Source organism: Calypte anna, chromosome 2, assembly GCF_003957555.1.
Source record: "Calypte anna isolate BGI_N300 chromosome 2, bCalAnn1_v1.p, whole genome shotgun sequence".
NCBI classification, from domain to species: domain Eukaryota; kingdom Metazoa; phylum Chordata; class Aves; order Apodiformes; family Trochilidae; genus Calypte; species Calypte anna.
In genome coordinates, this window is record NC_044245.1 from 97,754,719 (window position 1) to 97,781,428 (window position 26,710).

A 26,710-nucleotide genomic window follows, 5' to 3' on the forward strand; every position below is an offset into this window, starting at 1 on the left:
TTTTACATGAAATCAGCACTTTCAAACTTGTATCCTACGTTCAAAATGCCTACACATGAAAAGTATGTGCTGAATGCAGAAGAAACCAACATGCCCACACATCTACTGGTTATGAAGGGTTGATGGATCTTCTCTCATTCTTACAATTATGAAATGAGATTTTTTTTTCTTTATCTCAGTTCCTGCTCTTCCTAAACGCCAAATCCTCTCAGGAGGCCAGAAATCCCACGTTCCTCATGCAGAGCAGCATAGCATTCCTCAAAGGAACCAGGTCTACCGGGAAAAGCACAACTGTTCATCTAATTTGGACTCTTTCTCTTAGCATCTGCAACTGGGCAGTGCCAGATTCAGTACTGGGCTAGCTGGGCATCTTTCAATCTGATGCAAAAGAGCTGTTCCTATGAACCTTTTCAACTAGCTAACATTATTCCAATAAAGCCTCATGTCTGAAGCCAAACAGGACTTTGTTCTTGAAATGTTATATCACACTCTGCTAGCATGGGTTCATTCCAAACGAGAGAACAGCCATGAGAGACCCCTTCTGATGCTTCATTCTTCTATTTTTCTGTAATAAAAAGTGGCAAACAATATTTTCAAAATGGGGGAGAAGGTAAAAAACAACAATTAGGCCTTAATTACCAAACTCTCCTGTATTCTGGGAAAGGTCTTTAAACAAATGTTTTAGTGAGGCAAGGACTAAGGCATTTAATAACACCACTGTTTAATGGAAACCTTAAACCAATCAAGGATAAACCACCACTGAATAGTTGCTTGTAATGCTCTCTGCTTTGTGCTGGCAGAAGGCATTTGCACAAAGACAAGTGAGGGAGCAACAATGGGCAGCACTGACTTGTGCCAGTTTCAAGCACTTGCAAAACTGTGGAGAAAACTGGGGAGCTGCACACAAATGACCAAAGCAACATGCTTTGGTTATACACATTTCTGGTCCCATGATATGGAAAAACTTTTTTTTTTTCACACAATACAGATCACAGAGATCACCAAAAAGCAGATTACTTTCTGCATCAATACGATGATACATGTTAACCTTAGACAATTTTTTCAGTGTCCATTTATTAATTCCAAAACATAGAAGCAAATTCCTAATTCATCTTCAGATCAGCTTTACATCACAATACAAGGTTATGAATCTGCTTAAGAAAAAATAAGGTGGTACATTTCTTCAGGGAGATGGAGAGTTCTTGGAGGTAAAGGGTCAGATATGCACCTGCAGAATGAAAAGCAATTAAATATCACTGTCTGCAGCACTCTTAGAGAAGGAAAGTTGCCTGGTTTGACACTGTGACTCTATTTTGTGAGGTTATTCTCCTAAAGCTTTAAACTATATGAAAACAGAGGTAATCTTCATGCTACCTAAGCACCCGACCATCTTCCAATGGTGTGCAAAAGAAATACTTTGTAGCTGCTCCTCTAGGCTTTTAATAGCCAAGTGCAATCACAGGACAAATGCAGTGCTCCTAATAAGCATTTACCAGTGATAACCCATCTGAATGAATGACAAGGAGAGTGATGGTTTTTAAAATTCATACACCAGACTTTCAGTACTGCATTTGAAACTTGCACAGATGCAGCCAGCAAGCTCCTAGCGCACTGTACAGTGTGACCCCTGCAAAGGAAAACGTAGAGAGGAAAGACAGCAATGAACAGTACTTACTAATGTGGACTGAAAATAAAATCAACAAAAGCTGCTCAGTTCCACTCCATTTCAGTAGGTTTGAGCACCTACTAGTTGCACGTGAAAAAATTTATGAAAACAATTATCTCACAGTTTATGCTCTTCTCTCCAGGGGGAGAATTGTGCCTGTGGTAGGATACTGTGCTTCAGTTTTAGTACTTCGGTTTTAGGTCTGCATTTATGAAGCATTTTTGTTACTGTGCTTTTCTGGTGGAGAAAACAGTTTGATAAAGGGGGCCCTCAGAGTCTACAGGAGATTATATCCCTTCCTCATACCCATCCCTCAAGGAGCTTCTGTCTCTTGCAGAGCCAAATATACCTACAGAAAGTAACATCACGCCTGTCACTACTGCTCTGATTTCCAGATTTCCAGCCTGAAGTTTAGCATTCTCTCAGAGACATAAAGATCAGTCTTTGAAGATTTTAATACACTCTACACTCTCAGCACTTCAAATTTCTTTTTTTTTTTTTTCCCCCATCTCTAAGAAATCAGCAGCAGGAAAAGGAAACATGAGAAAGCAAAAGCACTACCAAGCATAATTGTACAAAACTGTAATGTTCAGTAGTAGATGAAGTTTCCTAAAAGCTAACTGGAGTTGAAGGAGGGGTGAATGAAATGTGTATGAAGAACAAACACAAACCGTTTTAACAAATGTCACTTCTAGATCTTGATTAAAGGTGATACAACTGACTTACACACCTTGCAAGTGAATAATACAGCACTTCAGAGCTATTGAAATTTCCACATTTTCATCTGAAGGGCACTGTAAGCTTTTATTTCTTTTCTCATCAAATGTAAAAATATGATTAATGTTAAGCTGGAAACTTTGTGAAATGGAAATTCCTTACCAGGAGCTGAGTTCAGCCCTGTTAGTAAGCAGATGCAAATACCTGATGTTGTACCAGCGTATTTCATGGTTGTTAGTGCCCATGTACATGTGTGTCTGCCTTGTCAGAGCTGCTGATGCTGGAAGGCTCCAGATGGAGAAGGGTAAGCTCTAGCATTACTGAATTCTACTGCAGTTTTATTAAAGAATTAATGGGACCAGCATTCTACTCCAAGAAACACAGTATTTAAAAAAAAACATGGGAAAACACAAAAATCACCTTAACTTTTTTTTTTTTTTTCAGATTTTCAAGCTCATATTAACTGCTGACATTCCATGATGTACTTTAAAATTACGGAAAGATGAAATTATTTCAAAACAAGCACAGAGCCTGCTTTTAGCATTTGAAGAAATAAGACTGTATTACAGGCTGAAAACCAACTGGATTTTCTATATAAAAGTACCCATCTAGTATTTAGTTACTTATACAGAAAAATAAAATTCAGAATGCTGTGGCTTATTCTGTAATTAAAAACCAACAGAAAGCCTCTTGCTTTTTAAGTAAGCTAGCGTGTGTATCAAATTAAGATTTTGTTTTAACTCCACCAGTCAAAAAAATATTTATTGCTGTCTACATCAAAAGTTTTCATTTCCTTGTTGTGTTTAGTGTCAGAGAAAGGACACATAACAGCATGAGAAATCTACTAAATAGTGCAAGATATGCCCCTGGTTATGCAAGACACAGGTCGCCCCTGGTTCCAACCTGCAGGCAGCCCCATGTAACCTCATCTTAACAGGCAGGGACATATGGAGCTCCAGGTAGGGAGAAAAGATGAATCCTTCTGAACAAGTGGGCCAAATCAAGCGAAAGCAAGCAAGTAAATAAGCATTTAAGTGTATAGTGTGAATAAGTAAGCCAATCAATAAATATAGGTGATGGAGCAGTTTTGTGCCTGTGCTGTATGGCCAGATGCTGGCACTCCCAATCCACCCCCCCCCTTTCGAGATCTATACTTCCAGCTAAATAACCCCGCTGTCCCTGGGCAGATGCAGCTGAAATCAATAGCACCGTAACACCATCCCTCTCCTCTTCCCCCTAAAGCCTCGTAATCGCCCGGTTTCGGCTGAGATCGGTTCTGACGGGCTCCCAGCACCAGCGGGGCCTCGCCTCCTCCCCGCCGGGGTAGGCTCAGCCCGGATCGCTCCCTGACCAGAGGGGAACGCGTCCCGGCTTTCCCCAGTCACTTAAGCCGGCGTCTCACTGCTTGTCCTTAGAGACCACAGCTCCACTCAGGCAGAGAGCGTCTAGACAGTATTCATGATCCATCTGTCTGGCACAGCCAGGCTGATGACAAACTCTATTAGACCCGAAACAATTTTTTTTTTTTTTTCCGCTCTTCCCTCCTCCCATCTCCCTTTTCCTCCGAGAAGCAGTAATCTGACACTGAAAATTACTATCATTGTTGCAATGCTCAAAATAGCAGTGCCAGACTTTCATTAACATCAACGCTAGACTGCTAAATATTTAAAGAAATGGATAAATTTCACCTGAAGTGGGACAGCCCGGCACACATGAAAGCAGAATCACAATCAAGATGTAAATCTAAGCGGTTGTTTTTATCTGTGCAAATTTGGTGTCACAGTCAGAGGGGGATGCCAAAGGTCTCTTAAAACAAAATATTTTCCTTTGATTGAGCTTTGTGTTTTTAAAACAGAATCATTCTCCAGCCCCCTGCAGGGCTCAGAGCTGACAGAAGTAGGAGGGGGTGGTGAAAGGGAGAGCTACATATTTGATTTGTTTGGGTTTTTTTACCTTGCAGAGGAAAATGAACTCCTACAGCAAACTCTTCTATGCCAAAACAGCCATGACACATCACCTCCATCAATGCTGACAACTTGAAATTCGATGAAGACATAATTTTCACATGACAAGAAGGACTTGTTCTCCCTTATTTAATTCTTCTTTAAATTCTCAAGCATCTCAATATTTGGGTTTCATATACCCATGAACACATACAGATCACAGCAGAGGTAACTACCTGTAATATTTTCCACTAAGCAATTAAAGAACTAAAATCCCCACCACCTCAACCCTTCTCAATTAGACATGACTTGGATACCGCACCCAGCAAGCAGACAACAGACTACACTTTCCCATTTCAAAATCTGATTTACTTTTAGCAGGACAAGGCAGGCTGATCATTTGTTATGAAACAAAGGGAAATGTTTGAACAAATGAACTGTGTCCTGCTAGAAGCAGGCACATTGTTTCAATTCCTCGGAGTCCAAATTTTGCGGGTCACGTGGAGCGGCAAGCTGCCGCCAAGGCCAAGGCTGCAATGTTTAAAATGCTCCTCTTCATCTCATTTTTCCTATCATGGCTCTGCGCTGTTAAACGCACCCTTGACCTCCAACTAGCGTTAAAAGAACAGTCATCTCCATTATCTCGATCAATAAGTCTTCATAGCTGATGAAAATAAAAACAGTAAGTGGACGTACCGAAAGCAAGCTGGCACGGGCTGCTTTGCAAGAAGCTACCGGTGGGGAAATGTGTAGTAACCTCGGAGCATCCTCACTGAGGAGGGGGAGGGATGCTCCAACACGTGTCACCAAACGTGTTAAAAATCCCACTGCAAACTGAGCAAGCTGTTACCTTCACATGTTTGGATTAAACACCTTAGCATGTATTTTAACCAGCTTGCTGGACTGCAGCTTGTGCTGTCTCAAACCAGCCTCTAACAAACCGTGGATGTGGTACAGATTTTCCACAACTGCCCTCCTACTTCTCTGTGCTACACAGACTAAATTGACCACATAGCAGGATAAGGAATCCCTACCTACAAGTCAGCAGAGGAAAATTATCAAAACTGAAGGGCTGCAGAAATACACATTTTGGTTATCTTTTACACATGAGGTATCTTATTTAGTTCAGAATCAACATTTAAAAGACCGAATCAAGAGCCTTCACAATGGAACCAGATATGAGTAGGAAGGAGAGAAGAACACCAGGCCTGGGAGAATTAAACTCCTATAACATAGCAAGAAATCATTTGCTATCATTACAAGATCCACAGAGCAGGTCACCCACAAAAAGAAATCTTTCTATAGCACTGCTCATGCAACTTAACTAAACTAAACAATAACTGCAACGAGACATTCTGGATTTGGCTGCTGGCAAGAACACAAATGAGAAATGCTTCAGTAGCCAGGAAATATGGGCTATGGCTAACATGCCACATACTGCTTAAATAAGCTAAAGCATACCTTCCATACAAAATGTATTTGTTTAGACATCATTTGGGGGCTGTCTATGTGTTACTGTGAAAAGCTATTAATACTGTTTCTACCACAGGAGGATGGAAAGTTTGAATACAGCATAAGATTCTTCGAAGAAAGAGCAGAGAGGAAGGCATGTGACAGTAGCACCAACATACCCTAGGTAAAGACGGGAGTAGTCCCAGGGAGAAACAGGGCACCCTGCTCAGATGTAAACCAGCACACACGTACACATGGCTCCTTCAACAGTTTCCTTCCCATTCAAGAACTGTGCAGAAGCAAGAAAAGAGCTGATACGTAACACTTGCCAGAAAAATTCCTGCTTTAAATTTCCTTAAGTGATGCTTTTTTGTAGCACTCATTTTCATCTTATTGAGCTGTATTACTGTCTGGTCACTAATTGGAGGCCAATGAAGGAATGCACTTCTCTGTTGGAAAGTAGCTTCATCAGCTGGGACATATCAAGCTTGTATACTCTGGTATACTCTGGTACAGATATCCATTAAAATCATATAGCAAAAGCATGCACAAGCTTCTTAACTTGTCATCCCGGTAAGGCCTAGGGACCTCACTTCAACAAGAATTCTAGAAACATTTTTTCAAGGGTGGTATAACCCAATACAACCATAATAATGCCATTATCATGATGATGCTCTTTCCTATTACCAATTGGCATTGATTTCTACCATGTAGCAGCCTGTTTAATAGCCAGTACATGATAAATATCAGTAATCCTCATTTTTTTTAACAACTCTTAATGGCTGTATTATTTTTCCATTAGCTTTGATCTTCTTTTCTCTCTATTTCACTATTAGGACCCTGTTTCACTGGGGTTTTGTTTTGGTTTGTTTGGTTTTTTTTTTTATTTAAAATAGAAGTCCCTTTATTTAAAAACCCTTGTTGCACAGTCCCTATTGCAAAGAAAAAGTACAGTCACTATTGATACCCCTAAATGCAACAAATACTGAACTGCTCTCATGGCCACAATGTAAACAAAAAGTTAAACACTTCTGAATGCCCCTATCAATAAATGAAACACTTCCTCTACAAACTCCTCATTTGCAATGTTGTCACAAAACCAGCAAATACAGTTCTTGAAGGACAGCACAGAACTAGTCACCTCTTCACTCAGCAGTGGGGAGGTCTGAAGTAGCAGGAGTATTGGACACTGCATTTCAGAAGGAATACAGAAAAAATTAATAAATATTACATATTTAAGGAAACATAATTAATGTGAAAGAACTTGGGTTTGTTTGTTTTGGTTTTTTTAACCTTTCCAGAAGGTAACTGACAGATGGGTGGTAACAGCCCTCATATGTGTAAGAGGCTGATTTGAGAAGGAAGCAAAGTATTTTTTGCCAGATTCACCAAAATGTAAGAGAAATGCTGCCACCTTGACCTGCAGGACTTTACAGAATCACGAAACAAGCCAAGAGAAGTTCTGCATAAGCAGTAGGAAACGTACCACAGCAGGTTTTTTAGAGACACATTTTTTGAGTTTGGTCTGGATAAACCTTACACTGTAGGAGGCAAGGGGGATAAGCAGCCAAACTGACTGGCACTGCCCTCCTCCAGTCATGCCTGGCTTTGTGCTCACAACCTACTGCAACACCTGGAGAGACAAGGTGTTCACAGGGGAAGAGGTATGTACATCCTGGATCAAGCAAGTAATGACTTCTACAGTCCAAAGGCCTTTTGAAGGGAAGGGCAGCACATGGTGCCGAAGTACTGATGTGATTACTGCACGGGGGGACACTGAAAAACCACTGGTGCACCAGCTATCAGACCTCAAGCTGAAGAGGGCTTAGGGATTTCCACCTAGGAGCTTCACCTAGGAACTTGCAGGTCACCACCATTGCACTGCAGCTGCACAGGGCCACATCTGCAATGTTTCAGTTGCTGCTTGTCACTGAAGTCCTTCCCTCCATCTGCTACCATGGTGTTTTTTATGGCTCCTTTTGGACAAATGATGGTGCTGGCTTGGTTTAAGAGAAGAGCTGTACAGTATTTCAGTCAAAAAAATTCTTCTAGTTGAACTTTGAAGATATGCTTACAAGTTTCACAAGCACAAGTAATAAGCTGTAAGTTTTCTACAACCTAAGTTCATAGGCAAATATATGTGATATTTTGATCCGGACCCATCACTAAAGTCTATGGCTAGTCATGGGGCTCTGTAAAAAATTCCACTTGATTTTGTGAACAAATCAAAACAAAACTAAAATGGAATAACACAAAAGCATATGCAAGCCATTATTATTTCAAAATCTCTGAAATCACTGCAGAGGTTTGAAAGCACACGATTTAAAAACATCTACAGTACATTTAGAGACATGTTCATTTGGAGGTTAGAGGACAGAGGAAGATGTTTATCCAACATCTGATTTCATCTTCTATTATGAATCCATTCCAGCAATTTCTATCCTGCTTAATGGCACATGCATGCATTACAAAAATTACAGATACATGCTGCTTATAACTCCTATTATTAAAAAGATAACAACACAGATATTCCTAAGCCATAGTCACAACCAGGAGTAAAACAGCACGCTGAGGGATGTCAATATGGCAGAAAAAAAAAAAAAACAACTACAAGACATTTGGAAAGCCATAACATAACAGCACTTCCATTGTACTTGTAGACCAGAAGCATTATTGGAAAATTTCTCCCCCATCCATCCAGATGGCTCAACTGTGGTTTAAAAAGAAATTATTGCAGAATATAAGAAAACAAAAATCAAAGTTGGATTCCAGCATACATCTCTGAAAGCAAAGCACTAGGCGAACGATTCTGGTAATAATCCCTAGCACTCTGTGGGAGATATTTATGCATCACAGAATAGCAACTAAAGCTATTTTAAATATATACCTAAAAAAGCTCAGTGAACTACCAAATGATGCTGATCTCAGCAATACAAAAATGTATTTGCTTAACAGGAATGATGACTGGAAAGATTACAACTTTCTGACAGTCTTAATAGCATATAAAGATTGTCACACAGGCAAAGTATAAAATTGTGTTTAGAACCTCAGAGAAACAACTTATTTAAACATTTATATACTACGATATCTTTCTCAGAAGCCACATATGATCCACATGTTTATAACCTCAATGTCTGCAGAACAAATTCCCTTTGCATAACTACAATTTTCCAGGTTTACAAACGGAAAGAAAGCATGTTACAAATCACTGCTGGTTCAGAGAAAAGTGGTATTTACTTCCTCTGCTGCATCCCCTTGGACACCATACTGCAGACCAAGTTTCTAAACAGACTGATTTCTGAGGTAAACAGACATATTCAACATACATACATACATACATACATACAAGGATGCAGACAAAGTGCCAGTACTTACAGCTAAAGATGCCTGGAGGTGGATGCTCTGTTACAAGCAGACAGTTCTCTTCATCACTGTTATCCCCACAATCATTCTGCTGGTTACAAATCAATGAGCCAAGATACAAGCATTTACCACTGGCGCAGGTGAATTTGCACTCTGAAAAACAAAAGATAAACCAAACTAAATTTGTGAGGAACTAAATGTTTATCTTCTTCACTGCTACAATGACTGATATGAAAGGAAGTATTTTTCAAGCAGATGCTACCATGGTGAATGGATCTTTGGCATTTCAACACTGAAATAAATAATATAGTATTTGCAGCATTGTACATATACATACATATGTGACACTTTCCAAATCACCAGAATCAATCCACCAGTAAATCAGATTTGAAATTTTTGGAAATTAAACTTTTCTTTCTAAAAAACCAGACAATATATTTTTGCAGTTTGTGTTGATCACAGTGCACTTCGGGCAAAGACCGTGTTCTCATACATGTTTGTGTGGCACCCTGCATGCTTGGGGCAAGACAGCATTATGAATTAAACCAGAAATTGTCCCACATTAAAAGAAGTATTGCACAAAGTAAAGCAGCAACAGTATAGTTTTTAAACAGAACAACCCTGTCCAGACACAGACAGTTACTCCTTAACTACCCTCCCAAAGCCAATTTGCCAGTCTCCCAACTAATTGCAACCAAGCACTCAGTGTCTGCACACAGAACTTTCACACATCAGTTTGCTTTACTTTGCTTTACAATGTTGGTAAGCTTCTAAAACCTCTATTAAGTGTCTGAATGCTATATGCAGGCGTGCTGTATTTTTTACATTTTATTCATAACAAAAAATTGAACATTTTCCCCTAAATATGATTCCACCATGGGAACAATTCCTGTGAGACTACGTGTTTAAAAAAAGACTTTGTTACCTCAACTTCCTTCTTACTTTTCTCCCTTTCTCTGCAAAAGGATGCATCCTGGATAACTACCCCTGTGTAAGATACCTCACTAGACTGACCTCTAGCTCTTAAAAAAAAGATGTCAAGGAAAAACTCCCTGTCTCATCTCTCTATCAAGGTTTACACTGACAGGAGAGCTATGCAGTTAGCCCTTCTGACAGGGATGACATAACTTCTATCCTTGGCCTTTTGTTTACTGCTAAAGATTCCATAAGTGGTGGCTTTCTGTGGGAATTACAGGCCAGTGCTTTCTCATTTTGGATGTTTTTTCTTCAATTTTCAGAGCCCACTCAGCCCGGGCTTCAGTCTGACTGCGTTGTCCTCTCTCTAAAGCTGTAATACCTCAATATTTAAATAAGGCATTAAATGCTAAAGATGTCTGCTATGGTAGATGACTGATAATTAAAATTCCATTGCCCTTCTGCTAAACGGATCATTTAAATGTCACTTCTAGAAACAAAGCTTTACAGTAAGTATTTGAGATGTAATTAAGAAATGTTCACAAAAACGGACATGCAATTATAAAAAGCTTCCTTACTAAGCTTGTTCCAAAGTTAAATACATGACACATACAGAGCAGAGGACATAATATATATAGACAATTTATAATTTAATTATTACACTTCCAGCATGTTGATAAATTCTAGTGATTGTCATTCACAAGCAGAGGCGAACTAGACAGCATTAGAAACACTCACGAGTAGTTTATTAAAGCAGTGGCATTCCCTGAACCCTGGGCTTCCCTAAGGCTACAGTTTGTAGCTGGTTCTGCTCCAGAGAGATAATCTCTGGTCCTTCACAGCACAGAGACAGCATTTCTTCATCTTCAACAGTATTAACAAGAGACTTTCCTTTAATCCTAAGAGTACTTGGACTTAGGCTGAACCTAAGGCTGAATGATGGGACCTCTAATTCTAAAAAGGCCCTGAAACAGTTACTTAGGTGTGATATTTACCCACGCATACCTGATGTATAACATAATCACAGCAATAGGGAAGGAGAGTAAAAACAAAATGGGAAAAGGAACAAAATATTTTTTCTTTGCAGGTTTGCTATGCAGCTTAAAGTTATTTGTGAACTTCACTCTAAACACTTTTCATCAAGACGAATAACATTTTGGTACAACACAGCAAGAATCTGCTGCTGAAAAAATATATGAATCAACATGTGTAAGATATAAAATGCCACTTTGAAACATAAATAAAAGTCATAAAATGCTATGCAAGGGAAGAAAATAATTTCCTATGGAAAAAAATATTTCACTCTGTCAAACTGCTTGGTCCTCAAAATGTAAGCTTTTTGTCCAACCCTGTAGTACTTGAGCTATTCAAACAACGCATCAAAATACTGTAAAAAAAAAGTGGTTTTTCCCTGTTCTTTTGTCTCACTGTCCTCTGCTACAACACAGACCTGAAGAGGCATTTAAGGGGCTTAGGTTTTCTGGTTTGAATATATAGTGTAAAATAAAAGAGTAAGCCTTTGAAATGCAAAGAACTAAGAAGGTCATTAACAGTTACTTTTGGATAGAGAGTTAAAAGATCTGTCTCCATATTAATAATCTGGTAATTACAACACTTGAGGACTCATTTCTGCAACTTAATGAAGTAAGAAAAGGGAACAAGAAAAAAAACAAAGCTGCCTTGGAGGATTAGAAAAGTTGGCATGAAAGGGTTCAAACTTTCCAGGTATATTAAAAGAGGAATATAATACAGGGTGAAATTACGAGTGATAATGGACATACTGCTTCAATTTGAAAGACAAATACCAAAAACCATATTGCTTTAAGTTAGAATATTTGGCACGTTACTTTGGCCTCAGTATTTACTCTTCTTTCCTGTGCCTCTGTGTTGAGTCCTAATACAAGGCTCTCCATGCTTTCCCCATCACTGATTAAAATGCTCAAGAAAGATGTCAACTGAAAAGCAATTAAACCTAAGAACTTTGGGGTTCTCTTTGCCACCATATTACACTGTCTTCAGACAAAAGAGAAAAGGAAGTATTAAATTTTTAGTAGTTCTACTCAAGACTTTAAAGTTCTGGTTTTAAACATTACCATAAGAGGATGAGACTCAGCTCTTGTGAAACCCCACCCCCAACATACTACATGGACCTCTTGGAGCAAGTCCAGAGGAGGGCCACAAAGAAAATAGAATCATAGAATCATAGAATCATAGAATTGGCTGGGTTGGAAGGGACCTCAGAGATCATCGAGTCCAACCCTTGAACCACCGTTGCGGTTGCTAGACCATGGCACTGAGTGCCACATCCAGTCTTTTTTTAAATATCTCCAGGGACGGAGAATCCACCACTTCAGTGGGCAGCCCATTCCAATGACGGATCACTCTTTCCGTAAAGAAATTCTTTCTAATATCTAACCTAAACTTCCCCTGGCACAACTTAAGTCCATGCCCTCTTGTCTTGTTGAAAGTCGTTTGGTAAAAGAGCCCAACCCCCACCTGGCTACACCCTCCTTTCAGGGAGTTGTAGAGAGCGATGAGGTCTCCCCTGAGCCGCCTCTTCTTCAGGCTGAACAACCCCAGCTCTCTCAGCCTCTCCTCGTAGGGTCTATGCTCGAGTCCCTTCACCAGCCTGGTTGCCCTCCTTTGGACCTGCTCCAGGACCTCGATATCCTTCCTGAACTGGGGGGCCCAGAACTGGACACAGTACTCCAGGTGTGGCCTCACGAGGGCTGAGTACAGGGGCAGAATCACACAGAATCAGAGGGGCTGGAGCACCTCTCCTATGAAGACAGACTGAGAAGGCTTGCTCAGTCTGGAGAAGAGGAGGCTCTGATGAGATCTTATAGAGGTCCCCCAGAACTTGAAGGGGCCTACTGGAAAACTGGAGAGGGACTTCTTAGAAGGGGGAATGTAGTGATAGGACAAGAGGCAATGGCTTTAAGAGATAAGTGGGGAGTTTTAGGTAAGACATGAGGAAGAAATTCTTTAGTGTGAGGGTGGTGAAACACCGGCACAGGTTGCACAGGGAGGCTGTGGATGGCCCTTCCCTTAAACAGTTCAAGGCCAGGTTGGATGGGGCTTTGAGCAGCCTGACCTAGTGGGAGGTGTCCTTGCCTATACAGGGGGGGTTGGAACTAGATGAGACCAAAATAAGGTTGGTAACACACCAGTGTTTTGGCTATTGCTGAGCATGTGCTTGCATAGCATTGAGGCTTCCTTTTTTTCTCACTTGGCTACACCCAGGCAGTAGGCAAGAGGTGAGCAATAGGCTGGGAGGGGACATGGCCAGGACTGCTGACCACTGCTGACCAAAGGGATCCTCCATGCCAAATAGCCTCATGCTCAGCAATTAAAAAAAAAAAAAAAAAAAAAAAAAAAAAAAAAGGGAGGCTTGTCTTCCTGGTCTTCCTGTTGCTTGGACACTGGCTGGGCATCAGTCTACTTGTGGAAAGTGGCAACTGCCTTTGCATGACTTTTTTCTCCTCTTTCCTTCAGTTCATAAACTGCCCTTCAGCCATCACCCTTCCTGTTCTTCCCCTTCCCACATGTCAGTAGCATACTGCTCACATGTTCAAAGTTGATATAAACATGTATAAACTCTCTACATACAAATACCCATTAATGTAGGACTGCATTTGTACTCAATATTAATTGAAGGGTATGTTTCAGCTCCAACAGTGTAAGATGGGTTTGTTTCAAGATACAAAAAAAATCCTCTGATCAGAGTTTTTTTATTGTGAAAAGTAAGATCTGCTGCATTGGGTCAGCTTATTTTACACTTTCTGTGCCTACTCAACAAGATAATCTTATCTTTGCATTCAGCTTAATTCTTTTAGACTTCATTTACACTTGACTTCATCCATATGAAGAGCATTCCCATTGTTTTGTCATCCTACTTACTGTAGGGCATTTTTAATTATAGCTAAGTGCTGTTTGTTTTTGTAATGCAAGTCTAACCACAGGCCAAGAAAAAAAAAAAGTGACAAAATGTCATATTGAAAAAATATGGGGGTTTAGGCCACTGTTACGATGCATGTCACAGCTATTTATTTAACGGGTCTGAGATTATTATCTGACTCAGGGGCAGAATTCTATTCCATCCATTCAAATAAAAAATAAAAAACTATATACACAGCCAGTGATCTTAGACTGCTGTGGCTGAACTGCAGTAACACAGTTCAAATGCACAAAACGAAAGCCTAAGTCACAACTGGGATTTAACCAGCATGTAAAAGCACTCTCCCAAAATCCAGCACAGCCAGCAGAGGGTGATCAAATATCCTGCTGGTGTCATGTAAGTAGACTGAAAAAATCTTTGCCTCCAGATGCATCCAGATCTCCAGAATAAAAGCCTAATTTGTTATGTAAAGACTCCATTTTAAGTATGCCATCATACTTCTTCATACTTTTGTTCCTATTGCAACATCTAGCAGACTGAAAGAAAATATGTTTAGAAGGCATCATCACCTGTTATGAGGGTAATAAGAGGCAGGAGTAACAAATTGGGGAGGGTGGAAGGAAGCACACTTTGCTCGAGATTAAAGCAATATAGACTACAAATACGAGAGTCAGTACAATAAAACCCTGCTCAATCTCTGATAAACATCTGTGTATCATTTTTAATATTGTAGATTGCAGCTTTATAATGGGAAGTAAATCATAAATAGGAGGCAGTGTACACAAGGAACATGTTTATTTGGGAAAAAGCTTGGTTAGTAAGGAAGATGGCAGGCTGCCATGCGATCTTACAAACCTCCATTGGTGCAGGGAAGAGAGGGATAAACAGGTCTTTACAAAACAAATGCTTCATAAAAAGAATGCCAAGAAGAATCCCGGCAAAAATGAAAGCAGATCAGCTTATGCCAAGCAGGAAGCAGAGCTGTAAGCCACAGTCCCAGACCTGTCCATGCTACCCACAGCCTCGCAGGACTGGAGTCTGTTCTCAGAGCCACGCAACATGGAGACCGAGAGACTTCCTCTGCCCAGAGGAGATTACAGCCTTAAAACCAGGCTGACTGAAAGAAGAGTGTTAGTGATTCAAAACCAGTCTCATTTGCTGAGCTGCTGCCCTCTTGCAGTCCCCCATGCTCACTTGCTTATCCAGCAATTATATTGTCATCTTCTTCTTAAGGCAAAGCCCGAAGCTATGCCCTCTAACCAGTAACTATTTATGTCAGTAGCTAAAGGAAGCAAACACAATATTCTTGTACCCAGATAGTGAAATCTGCTTTTCAGTTCACCAGTTCAGGGCATCAGGACATTTTACTGAGCTTCCCTTCATTAATAGCCTGAATGAAATTACACTAGACCTTGTGGGGACAACTGAAAGACCCCTTTTATTTCAAGACTTGTCAGCGATGCTGGTTTTTGTCTGTGATTTTTTTTTACCATATATACCCATTTCCAGTGTGAAAAGAAAAAGAAAGGTCTCCTCCTGAAGTCCATTGGGGAATTATGAAAAGAGCTTTCACCCCTGCTAGAAACTTTTTTTTTGCTCAAACACCATCCTGTCTCCAGGATGCCTCACGGTGAGCACCAGCAGCTCCTCTGCTCAGGTCTCTTCCAGAATGAGGAGACAAGTTTGTGTCACAGCACTCATCTCAAACAGGTAAGTTTCTCCAAGGTGATCACAATCACACTCACCCAAATCAGCAGTTTTGCAACCACAGGAAAAGGCCAATAAAAAAAAGCTGCCTTTATTGGCCACCTTCATGGATAAGCTTTTCCATTTATCAGTTTAGGCAGCAACACTGTATGAGACTACAGGTTTGTATTTTCTGTCCTAAGATTCACTTGCTTTTCTTGACCTGGCAATAATCTGCCCATTTCACAGCATAGAAATGCCAGAACTTCTCAACAAAACTCAAGAATTGTGTTCCCTGCCCTGCACTCATGTAAGGCCTCCTTTACATCCCCAATAAAGCAGCCTGACCTCCTCTCAGGCCACAAAGCTTCTGCAGTGATGTGTGCCCCCCCAGCACTACAGGCTCTGCTCTCTCCTGCTGAGGGACTCGTGTCAGTGCCAACAACTCAAACAAATCCCAGCCTTGACTTTGACCCACGAGGGGCTTGGGTCAGAGCCCACAAGAAAGGACACAGCACCCCAGCAGATGAGGATGAGGAACACCTTCACTGCAGCTACCGAGAAGGCATGACCTACAAGAGATGCTTCCCACCAGCCACGACAAGGCTTCATGTTTCTCTTTGCCCAATGCAGTGGCAAAGCTGGGTCCACGCTCCGGCGTTGCTGGGGCCACCCCCAGACCCATGTCCCAGCCCAGCACCTCCCCCCAGCCCCACACCCAGCCCAGGGCTGCCCCAGGGGCTCTGCTCATCTCCTGCCTGGGGCAGTGGGATGGGGGCCATGGCTGCCAGGCCCTGCCCTGACGGACCCAGGGGAGCCCCCACCTCCCCGTGACATTTCTACACAAGCACAAGCAGAGCTTTCCTAATCAGGGATGGGGAAGGCACATTGGTGACTCAGCTAATGAGACTCTCATTTTCAGTTGTGAAATTACATGAGGAGACGATTAAAAATACATTAAATATGTACCTTATAATTTTTGTCGAGCACAATGTCATTATCATGGCCAAGTGCAGATGAAGTAAAGGGTATGTGCAAATGAGATTTTCCTAATACCCAGTCCTCCTTAATCATAATTCAAAGAAATTCAGAATTATGGTAAATATTTTAAAATTATCTTGGTTGCTTTTCATCTTCAGAAATCTTTAATAATCACAAGCAGTGTCACTTACCCAGTTTGTAGAGTGCTGCATACATAAAGGAATACAAAATAAAAAATCATGTTACTGTAGCAGCTTCTTGTTTTTTCTTTGGAATATTGTTTGCATAGCAAATAGCTCAAGACTAGAACATTTTCTCAGGTAACATCATACCCTTGGAATCCAGACAAATATAGACTAAAATGTGTCATTTCAGAGATGCATTGCAAAGTTTGGATTGCAGTTCATAAAAATGGGCCCAGCAGAAGACACAACAGTTACTGCAACACCAAGGACTATCTGGGGGCTGGGGGAAATGGGATGATTGGTGGGAAAAAGTGCTGTCTTTGTGTTCTCTGTTATTAAATTAGGTCAGATTACTAAAGACTGTGACCCCTGTACAGCAGGAACTGTTTTCAGTTAGCTCTCCTAGGAGGTACTGGAATACAGATTTAATACTATTCTCATCTGCAACTCTGTAATATTACTGAAGCAATAAGGGGTCTGAGAACACATCTGAGAACTTGACTTTCCCTAAAAGTAATGCACAATGCAGGCAAGGGTTTGCCGTATTTCAGGTGGCTTTTCAGAAGATGTCAACATAATACTGGTGAAAGTATTTTTTTTTAACACATCTTTCTGTGCACGCTGTGCAGAAAATGTAAGAGAAATTACTGGTTTTACAACGTATCAAGATGCAGAACAGTGACAGAACTTCTGCTGTAATGTAAATTCCAAATTTTAATGGATAAGAGAGTTCTCCTTTCATTTCTCAGTGACATTTGAATTGTGCAATGCACACTAATGTGAGCAATTACAAGTTTTTTATCATCTGTAACAGTTTCTCCAACCCACACCTGCAGAGATTTGTATGTTTCCGTAGTAAATAACTTGTCACTACCAGGTTTTGCAATTTAAAAGCAACTTCTCTTTCAGTCCAGTTACCTAAAAAGTGTCTAATTCAGGTCACTGTGCCTCAGTATCACATAACAAAAAATAAAAGCAAAATAATGCATATAGTACAGCCAAAGAGATTGCTCCCAATGTTTTTCATTATAGAGTACCTAAATGTTTTTACAAATCATTATTATTTATTTCTTCAGTGGTTATTCAGCTCTACCTAAAAAATCAGTCAGACATTCTATTCACCTTTGTACCTTTTCCAGAAGGCTGGGGTTTTATGGCTACACCTTTTAAACAATAAAGAAAATAATGTTTTTCCTATTAGAAAACTCCTCTTTCTGCACCTTGCCTCTCTCTTAAGTCAATTTCCATAAACACTCCCTCCAAAATATGTATTGTGTTGCAAGCTGTATACAGAGTTCCACCTGTATGCATTTTCATAGAGCAGAGCTGGCAGTCATTTGGCTTGCCTAATGTTTTCTGCTAGAAACATCTTGCAGAATCCCTCCCATGTTTGCTGCAGGCAGCAGGTTTGTGATGCTGAGAGGGAAGAACTGCCCCAGGCTACGGAAATGCTTTTCTTCATCCCAGGAAATTCTCTTCTGCTTTTACAGAAATAAAAAAATTTTTTTTTAAATGCAGTTAGATCTTCCACTGTCTGCATCAGGAGAATCTATGGTAGCTTTCCAAATAACTAAAAGGTGTAGACACTGTGAGACTCCAGCAATACAGCCTGGAGTTTGGGAGGAGCAGCCCAAACCGTACTGGGAGAGCAGGGGCAGCAGCAGAGTGACTGTGGTGGGGAAAGGTGAACTCTGCTCCCCCACACTCACGCAGGATTTCCCTTTCACTTCCAGGTATCCGTGCTGCCAAGTACAGCCACTACTACAACAACCAGATGCTCCTCTTCTGTCTGCCAGTACTCCCAATGTGCAGTGCACAGGACAGACAGACAAGAGGGAAGAAATGTGAATGCTCAATGGAGAGTAAAGTCAAGAGGGAAGTCAGTATTTCATGGTCTGAGAGGGTCTGATCTAGCAACCTAAGCAGCATGGTTTCAATAATGATTCATACTGCAACTCTGCAATTTTGTTTAAGCATTACCCTGTTAATATTTGCATATATTTGACCACATAGCAGCTATTTAACCAAGATTTTTCATCATTTCCCTGGCCAAAGTGCTAACAAAGCAGACTGATAGTGCAGAAAACACTAATACAGGCATCCCAAAGAAATTTCTGCTGTCTAAGTCTTTCTGCTGTTGCAACAGTATAATTTTAAATGTGCATTTAGGGCAGGGCATTTCTGGTTGTGAACATACGATTGACATGACACTGGATGGTGCTGGGTCTACCCATGCACCATGCAGTACCCTGGGAAACTTTACAGAACAGAAAACCAAAGTGAAAGGTTTTCCTTCCCCATTCAACTTTGCAGATACTCTGTGTGTTAAGTGAAAAAGGACTAATAAAAAGGCACAAGCCTGACATGATGCAAGACTTGTCTATGAATAGAACCTTTAGTTCACAAGCTCACACAAGAACCCCCATATAACCCAATGCTTTTTGTTGTCACTGCTGCCCAAGAAGGGGGGACAGCCTTCCTCCACCATCAGCTGCAGTTCCCATCCATGTGTGGCAACTCCTCTGGAAGGAGACATAGAAACCAAGGAGGTTTTCAGTGGGCCCCACTAAATCAGGCAGTCCTCCTGACCCAAGCACCACCCCACTGACTAAACAGTGGGCCAGCATGGAGGGCAGAGACTGGAACAGGACACTGAGGGAGGAAGGAGGGTGCTTGGGTTTGACTGTGAGGGCTCTCAGCCCAGCTGAGAACCATCTTCACCTCTTCCAAAATTCACACAGAGGGCTGGTGCCAACTGTACCAGCACACCTGAAAAACGCCCACCTGCCACACATGTGTACATATCTGACCCAGGCTTGAGAGACCACTGATGGATTAAGCTCCCTTTACTGACAAAACATGCATCACATTTGTGAGCCAAGCAGCCTTTGCTCTCTAAACCACACCGTAAAATCCTGACACACTGTCTCAAGCCCTGGGCTTTTCTGGACATTATTTCTGCCTTTGGTTTATCTTCATATAGTGGGCTGGAGACTACAGAGATTGACATGCACATCAGCCATGTGTTGCCTTGAGATGGCAACATCTGTCAGAGACAGGGTAGGCTATAACCATTTCAGCCACCTAATTTTAATCTTCCACTGTGTATCTGTTGGAAGCCCAGCAGAATTCTTTGGGTGGGGAGGAGAGATGGGCAACAGGACAAATTTCTGGTTAAAGCCCAAGATATCAAGTATATCGATGACAAGTTAAAGCATATTAAAAATTGTACAAGTGATGCACTGAACACAGAGAATCACCCAAAGTTGTACCAGTCAGAGCATAAACAGCTGGAGCACTGGTAAGCCAGGAGCAGCTAATTGTATTTTAACTGTGGGTCAGTAGTTGGTCACATTGTACTAGCTCATTATTACTAATCTGTTCACAGACAGTGAAAATTTTCTGGTTTCATAAGCCAACATAATTAAACTCAGACCAGTTTCATAGTGCTGGTCTCTCCTCAGAAGATTTCAGGTAGAGAGCTCACAGGAAAGAGAAAAAGCCAGCTAACACAGCACACTAATTTTCATACAGAAAAAAAGACGCAAAATATTTGTTAAGAGCTTCCTTGTGTTCTACCAGCATCCTTCTAATTTAGAACCATAGAATCATCATGGTTGGAAAGTACCTTTAAGATCAGAGGCCAACCATCAGTCCCTCATCACCTTAACCACTAAATCATCTCCCAAAGGGCCACATCTACCCATTTTTAAAATATCTCCAGGGATGGTGACTCCGCCACCTCCCTGGGCAACCTGTTCCAATGCCTCACCCCTCTTTCAATGAAGAAATTTTCCCTAATATCTAATCTGAACCTGCACTAGTGCAACTTGAACCCATTACCTCTTGTCTTATCACTGCTCACTGGGGAGAAAAGGCCAACACGTGCCTCACTACATCCTCCTTTCAGGCAGCTGCAGAGGGCAATGAGGTCTCCCCTCAATCTCCTCCAGGATTTATAGCCCCAGTTCCTTCAGCCTTTCCTCATGAGACCTGTTCTCCAGACCCCTAATCAGCCTAGCTGCCCTTCTCTGTACCCTCTCCAGCACCTCCACGTCCTTCCTATACTGTGGAGCCCAAAACTGCCTCACCAAGGCTGAGTACAAGAGCAAGATCACCCCTCTGGCCCTGCTTGTCACACTGTTCCTGATATAGGCCAGGATGCCATTTGGCAAATTTAGGGTCCTTCAGCTTACAAAATCATGATCCAATACTACAAAAAAACATCTAAATAGGTTAGTTTTCATTATCATTAGGAAACATTCCTTTAAAACATGTGTTACTCCTGAATGTTAACATAGAAAAAATACATCTCAAGAGAGGTGATCATTCCAAAATCCAGCCTGCAGATTAGAAATTTTTTATGATTTGCAGTCACCATGTTCAGAAAATAAGAATAATCACACAACCTCATGAAAGAAAAAAGAAGTTCAGAAGCTATCAAGATAAGGTAAAGAGCAATCTGGTACACAAATATTTGGGGATCAAATTCAAAAGTGAGAATAACTTTACAGTAGTGAAACACAGGGCTCCCTGATTTTTCCTTAGCCCCATTAAAGTCTCAGCTATTTACTGATACATAATGAAGGTTTCAATTAAGTAAACACTGTGAACATGCTAGTATGTTTTAATAAGTCTGTGCATCAAACCTGTTGTTTCATCTGAGCTGAGATGTGCCTTCCAGTGTGCGAACACTGCCTACACTCCTTCAGCTATGGCTTACATAAACCCTCTGTGTTACAGTGTATCAGGAACAAACTAGACAGAGAAGTTGTAATTAACAGCAGTGGGAAAATAATACTGAAATATGTCATTATACACTGTATGCAATAACTCTGTGTTGGAGTTGACAGCAAGTTGCTTAGTGTGCTCTACTACTTGAGAGGCAGAAAACAGAGGCAGAGATGGCAGGACAATGCACCCTGATAAAAGGTCACTGGAATGGGCAGGAAGACACTTTCAGAGTTATAGGAAATACAATAAATTCCTCAAGAGACATGTGTAAGGGTTTTGAGGAGGTTACTGATTTTAAACAAAAGCTGTTCCCTCTGATACTTACTGGTACATGGTGTAAGGACTCAACAGCCTTTCAAATGGGATTAGCCAGCTAAAAGAGATGACCATGTTTATTTAAATACAAACAGATATGCATGTATAACAATTAGGACTTCTGGTCTTCAGCATATATTGCACCTGCTAAATGGTAGCATATATGAGAGAGAAGAACACTGTTTTGGTTTAAATACATTTTCTAGATTTCCAAACATCACCTCTCACACTCAAAGCTTAAGATACAGAATGAAAAAATCTCCTTCTGCAAGCACACATTAAGAATACTGTTAATAAGAAGACAATTTTGTTGTCTTGTGACTAAAACAGCAAAGTTATCTGCTTAGTCTTCTTCAGAAGCAAAGCTGTGACAGAACTGGTATTGCTGGACTAGAAGGATGCAGTTTTGTTCTCTGTTACATCTCAAGAAACTAAATCATCACTTTTTTATTTTCATGGGGATTTCTAGGGAACATAACTGTAGTATATTGTTCTTTGCAACACTTTAATTAGTAAGTCAGGGCACACATTTTAAAATGCCAGACATTAGAGAGACACTCACAAAGGAATGACTCAAAAGAAGAATTCTATTTCTGATTTCCGAACAGCACATTAGAGTCCTTCAGAGAATGACCATTCTGCAGCTTTTTAGAAGTGTATTTACATCAGACAAAATTTGCTTAGAAAAAAAATTCTATTTAATGACAAAGATAGAAGGAACTCACATACTTGAGACTGTCTACAAAACCAACAAAAACTATAAGCATCAAAGAAATAGCCAATGGTTATGGCAGGCTAGGTGCCTTTCTAACAATACACTGATTTTCAGTGGGTCTGTCTCTTTTTTGACACCTTGGGGGCTAATCACACGTATTTTAATGACAGTGTTTATACTGCGGATTATACTTTGAAGCATACTTTGCTTCACTGAATTGAACTCCTAAATATATATTTCAAATGTCTTGCTCGCTCTTTGATACTAAACATGATCTATGTAGACCAAAACTGTATAAAGACACTATGCATTTATAGGGAGAGATACAGGAAGGTGTAAAAGGAATATGGAAAAAAAGATACTAATGTTTTGTCCCTTCTGATTTTTTTAAACACTAAGTATTTCATCCTCTTTGTCATATCCCATGGAGAGGAAAAGTGAAGAAATATTACAAGTACCTACACAGGGAAAACTAAGCAACTGAGATGAGAGGAATAGTTCTTAAATCATTTTAAAACTCTCTAGATTACATCTTCAACTTAAATGAGGCTTCACATACTTATTTCACCTAAAGCTTGTTTGTATTAAATGCCTAGCAATCAGCAGACTGTATCTTGCCTTTTGCAAGTGATTTCAGCAAGTGACTCCCAACTTTTTCTCTCTCTCAAACCATGTATCAACAGCAAAACAAGGAAGGCATAACCTCATTAATGAAAGAAACATACCAGTTCTTTAATTTTAAAATAATTTCTTTCTTTGCAACATATAGGCAAATAGCTTATAAAGAAATAAAATAAAAGAAATAAAACCCAAGAACTAAAAATCCAATCTTTCCATATTCATTCCTTTGATTTGTACCATTATATGGACATATACAATCATATGACTATGTCTAAGAGTAAACTCAAAGTATAGGCATTGTAGGCCAAGTTTTGGAGCAAAATCTGTCCTAAGATACATAGTACTGACCCTGAGAATCCATTCAGGAATTAGTCTGTGAATTTTTTGTGCTCCTTAAATACAAGAACAATATAAATTTAAAAATGTCAGTGTGAAACTATCACAAAAGTGTCAGCTTATTTTATACTGAAATTTCCACTGATCAATAGGAAACACATTTTTTATTTTAAACAGAGTATAATCTGATTTTGAACCACTATATCAGCAATATTTTATATAACGTATAATGTGAATTAGGGAATGTATGGCAAAAAAGTACATTCTAAGCATATATGGAATACTTGGGCCAGTTTCCATTTTAATACTTGATGCCTGCATAGAAAACCAGCAGGCTAAACAAGAAGACTGGCCTCATATATATAATTTTCAGGAGAAAAGAGAGGCCAGATTGGTTGCTGTAAGAGAGAGAAGCCTGTACTACTGCACTATTACAATGGCAAAGTATGAGATACTAAAGTCTTATAAAGTACAGATGCTCTCCCAACATGAAGCAGCATGAAGGGAAAGCATAAGGCTGTGTACCAAAAGAGCAAAGGGGAAAAACCATTATGCTGTCTAAAGTAATAGTTCTGGAAAATTTTCCTTCTGAAAAGTCAGATTTTCCAAGATTTTGAAACAAAAATATTATAATTATTATTTTTGATGCAGTCCTCCCCCAGCCTATATGACAAGCTATTGGCTTTTTTTTTCATATTTAGAGCTGAGATGATGACGATTATTATTATTATCACCACTGCCATTGTGAAATGATCCAGGTATGTACAGCTTGTGACAACTAAGAAGGAGGTGCTAATAAACTCGGTAACACAATCATATATCTCAGTGTTGAGAAGAATCTCTACTGATTAACAATTGTAAAAATTCTCTAGTCCATGAGTGTTATTCATTTCTCTTATCTGTACAAATTTTCTCAATGGAAAAGAGTGTTTTAACTGTGCCACCCAGACAGCTATTAGATGAGATACAATGCTCTTCCTCACTTCCACTTAATCCAAATATTTATCCCTATCAAAGAAAAAGTAAAACTAAACACTTCCATGTCTCATCTTGCATGAAAAGCCCTTCTTCTGTTCAGATATGGTTTTCAACCATCTACAAAAACAATTATGTCAGTATATAACCAGCACTCCTGCAGCTGCAGAGCTTTACCTTGTTTCTCTTTAATTTCCCGTGGCAGATACTGCATCTCAAGAAGAAAACCTAAGCAATGTTTTCTTAGAAGACTAATCCATTTTCTTCCTATATCCTTAATTTCATTCAGGATCTAGTCTCTGTACTCTGTGAAGACAGTAATAAAGCTAAGATTCACTACAAGACTGCAAGGATCAAGATTTCAAAGAGAAAGGAAGAATGATTGTAAACTTCTTGCACCAAAACATGAGGATATCTTTGTCTCCAGTGATGTATCACACAACTATATCAAATTTTAAAAGTCAGATAAATGAAAATGCTTTATCTCTGCATGAATGAAAAGAGTACTAGCAGGGTATATGAGGCATCATAAGGGTGGGAAGCTGACATGAGTTCTGTCTAAAATATTGTGCATCACAGCCTAGGTCAATTGTCCATGACCTTGTCACCTCGCCACCCTGGAGGCCTGTCATTTCATGATGGCTTTGGGATAGTTCAGAATGAAAAAAAAAATTACATGGTTAAATTACTAATTTATAAGAAAGATGTGAAGGTTTGAAAGAACTGGTCTGAGGCTTACACTGCAGCCTTGACAAATAGGCTGAGTTCCCAGCACCTTGAGAAAGGTTTTAAAGAACAAAATGCACAATTAGCAGGCAACTGAATGTACTTTGGTTTATTAGACTATTCCCCAATCTGTGAGGGAAATAATTTTAAGAGGACCTACAAGTGAACAGAGACCAGTAACTCTTGGCTTAAATTGCTATTAAAACCTGAAGAACCATTTTATTTTATTTTATTGCCAGTTCAACCACTACTGCCAATGGGTCAAGGGCTCAAATTCACTTTCATTTGACATTGTGTCTTCCATTCCTAACACAGTGGTGATAATATGTCTCTCAAAAGCCCTGTTTCAATAGGACTGTAATAGGACCATAACAAGACTTTCAATAGGATGTAGAACTACACCTCAAAACAAGGACCACATGCTCCTGTGACTGCATGCCAAGCCCTTGCCAACCAATGCCCCCCAGCAGTGCCCAATACTGCTGGCAAGGAGTGTCCCCTGCAGTAGCAATCGTATTTTGTGCAGATATATTTGCAGCACAAGACAGATCCTAGTGCCTCTCCCAGTTCCCCTATTCCAGAAAAATGAAGAGGATAATTAAGCATGTCTGGGGATTTATTGAGCTGGCAGATTTAGTACTGAAGGAGAGCACCTTGTGCAGTAAGCAAGGTCTGATGAATGCGATGTTACCTGCAGGAGCAAAAGGAGACAGCCTGACTTGCATGTCAGCTTCTCCTCTTGCGTACAGAGATTTTCCTACTGTCCCTTACCATGCAGAAAACACCCTTATGGTACACAAGTTTTATGACTAAACAAAATTGGTTAGGTTGTAATTTTGCTGGCAATACCAGTTAGATTCTAAAAATTCACTTCATATGTATGTTTTTTCCTTTTACCACGGACAGAAAACAGACATTGGGATTGTGAGACTAAAATTAATTCAGGTTAAAAAATATTCAGAACTATTTTTAAAGGAATCATCCCACACATGCAAAAATTATTACTAATCACATGAATCATAGAATCATAGAATTGGCTGGGTTGGAAGGGACCTCAGAGATCATCAAGTCCAACCCTTGATCCACTACCGCTGCGGTTACCAGCCCATGGCACTGAGTGCCACATCCAGTCTCTTTTTAAATATCTCCAGGGACGGAGAATCCACTACTTCCCGGGGAAAGCCAGAAGATTTTGTGCCTGAGCTGTTGAATTGGCATAGCTGCTTTTTGGATTCCATCTAGAAATAATGCATATTTTATACAAATGTCACACAAAAACTGGCTCCATTGCACTTAGCATGAAAACCCAACATTGTAGTAATTGATGAAAGGTACATAGTTGGTATCAGCAACATTATTTGGCAATGTAAAAATCATTAGATGGAAAATTGCAGAGAAACCTCAACTTTAAGCTACTTAGAAGTTTGTAGAAGTTCTCAGCCTATCTGCACTTTGCATCTTAGACACATCTTCCTAAAAAAT

The 26,710-nt window shown here is 40.1% G+C and overlaps 1 protein-coding gene across 1 annotated transcript in view; it reads right to left on the reverse strand.

The window, feature by feature from the left end:
- Positions 1–26,710, reverse strand: part of LDLRAD4 (low density lipoprotein receptor class A domain containing 4) — a 189,103-nt gene that overhangs the window by 143,048 nt on the left and 19,345 nt on the right. Inside the window, 1 exon segment of the mRNA XM_030445600.1 lies at positions 9,154–9,294. Coding sequence (XP_030301460.1) covers positions 9,154–9,294 — 141 coding nt within the window.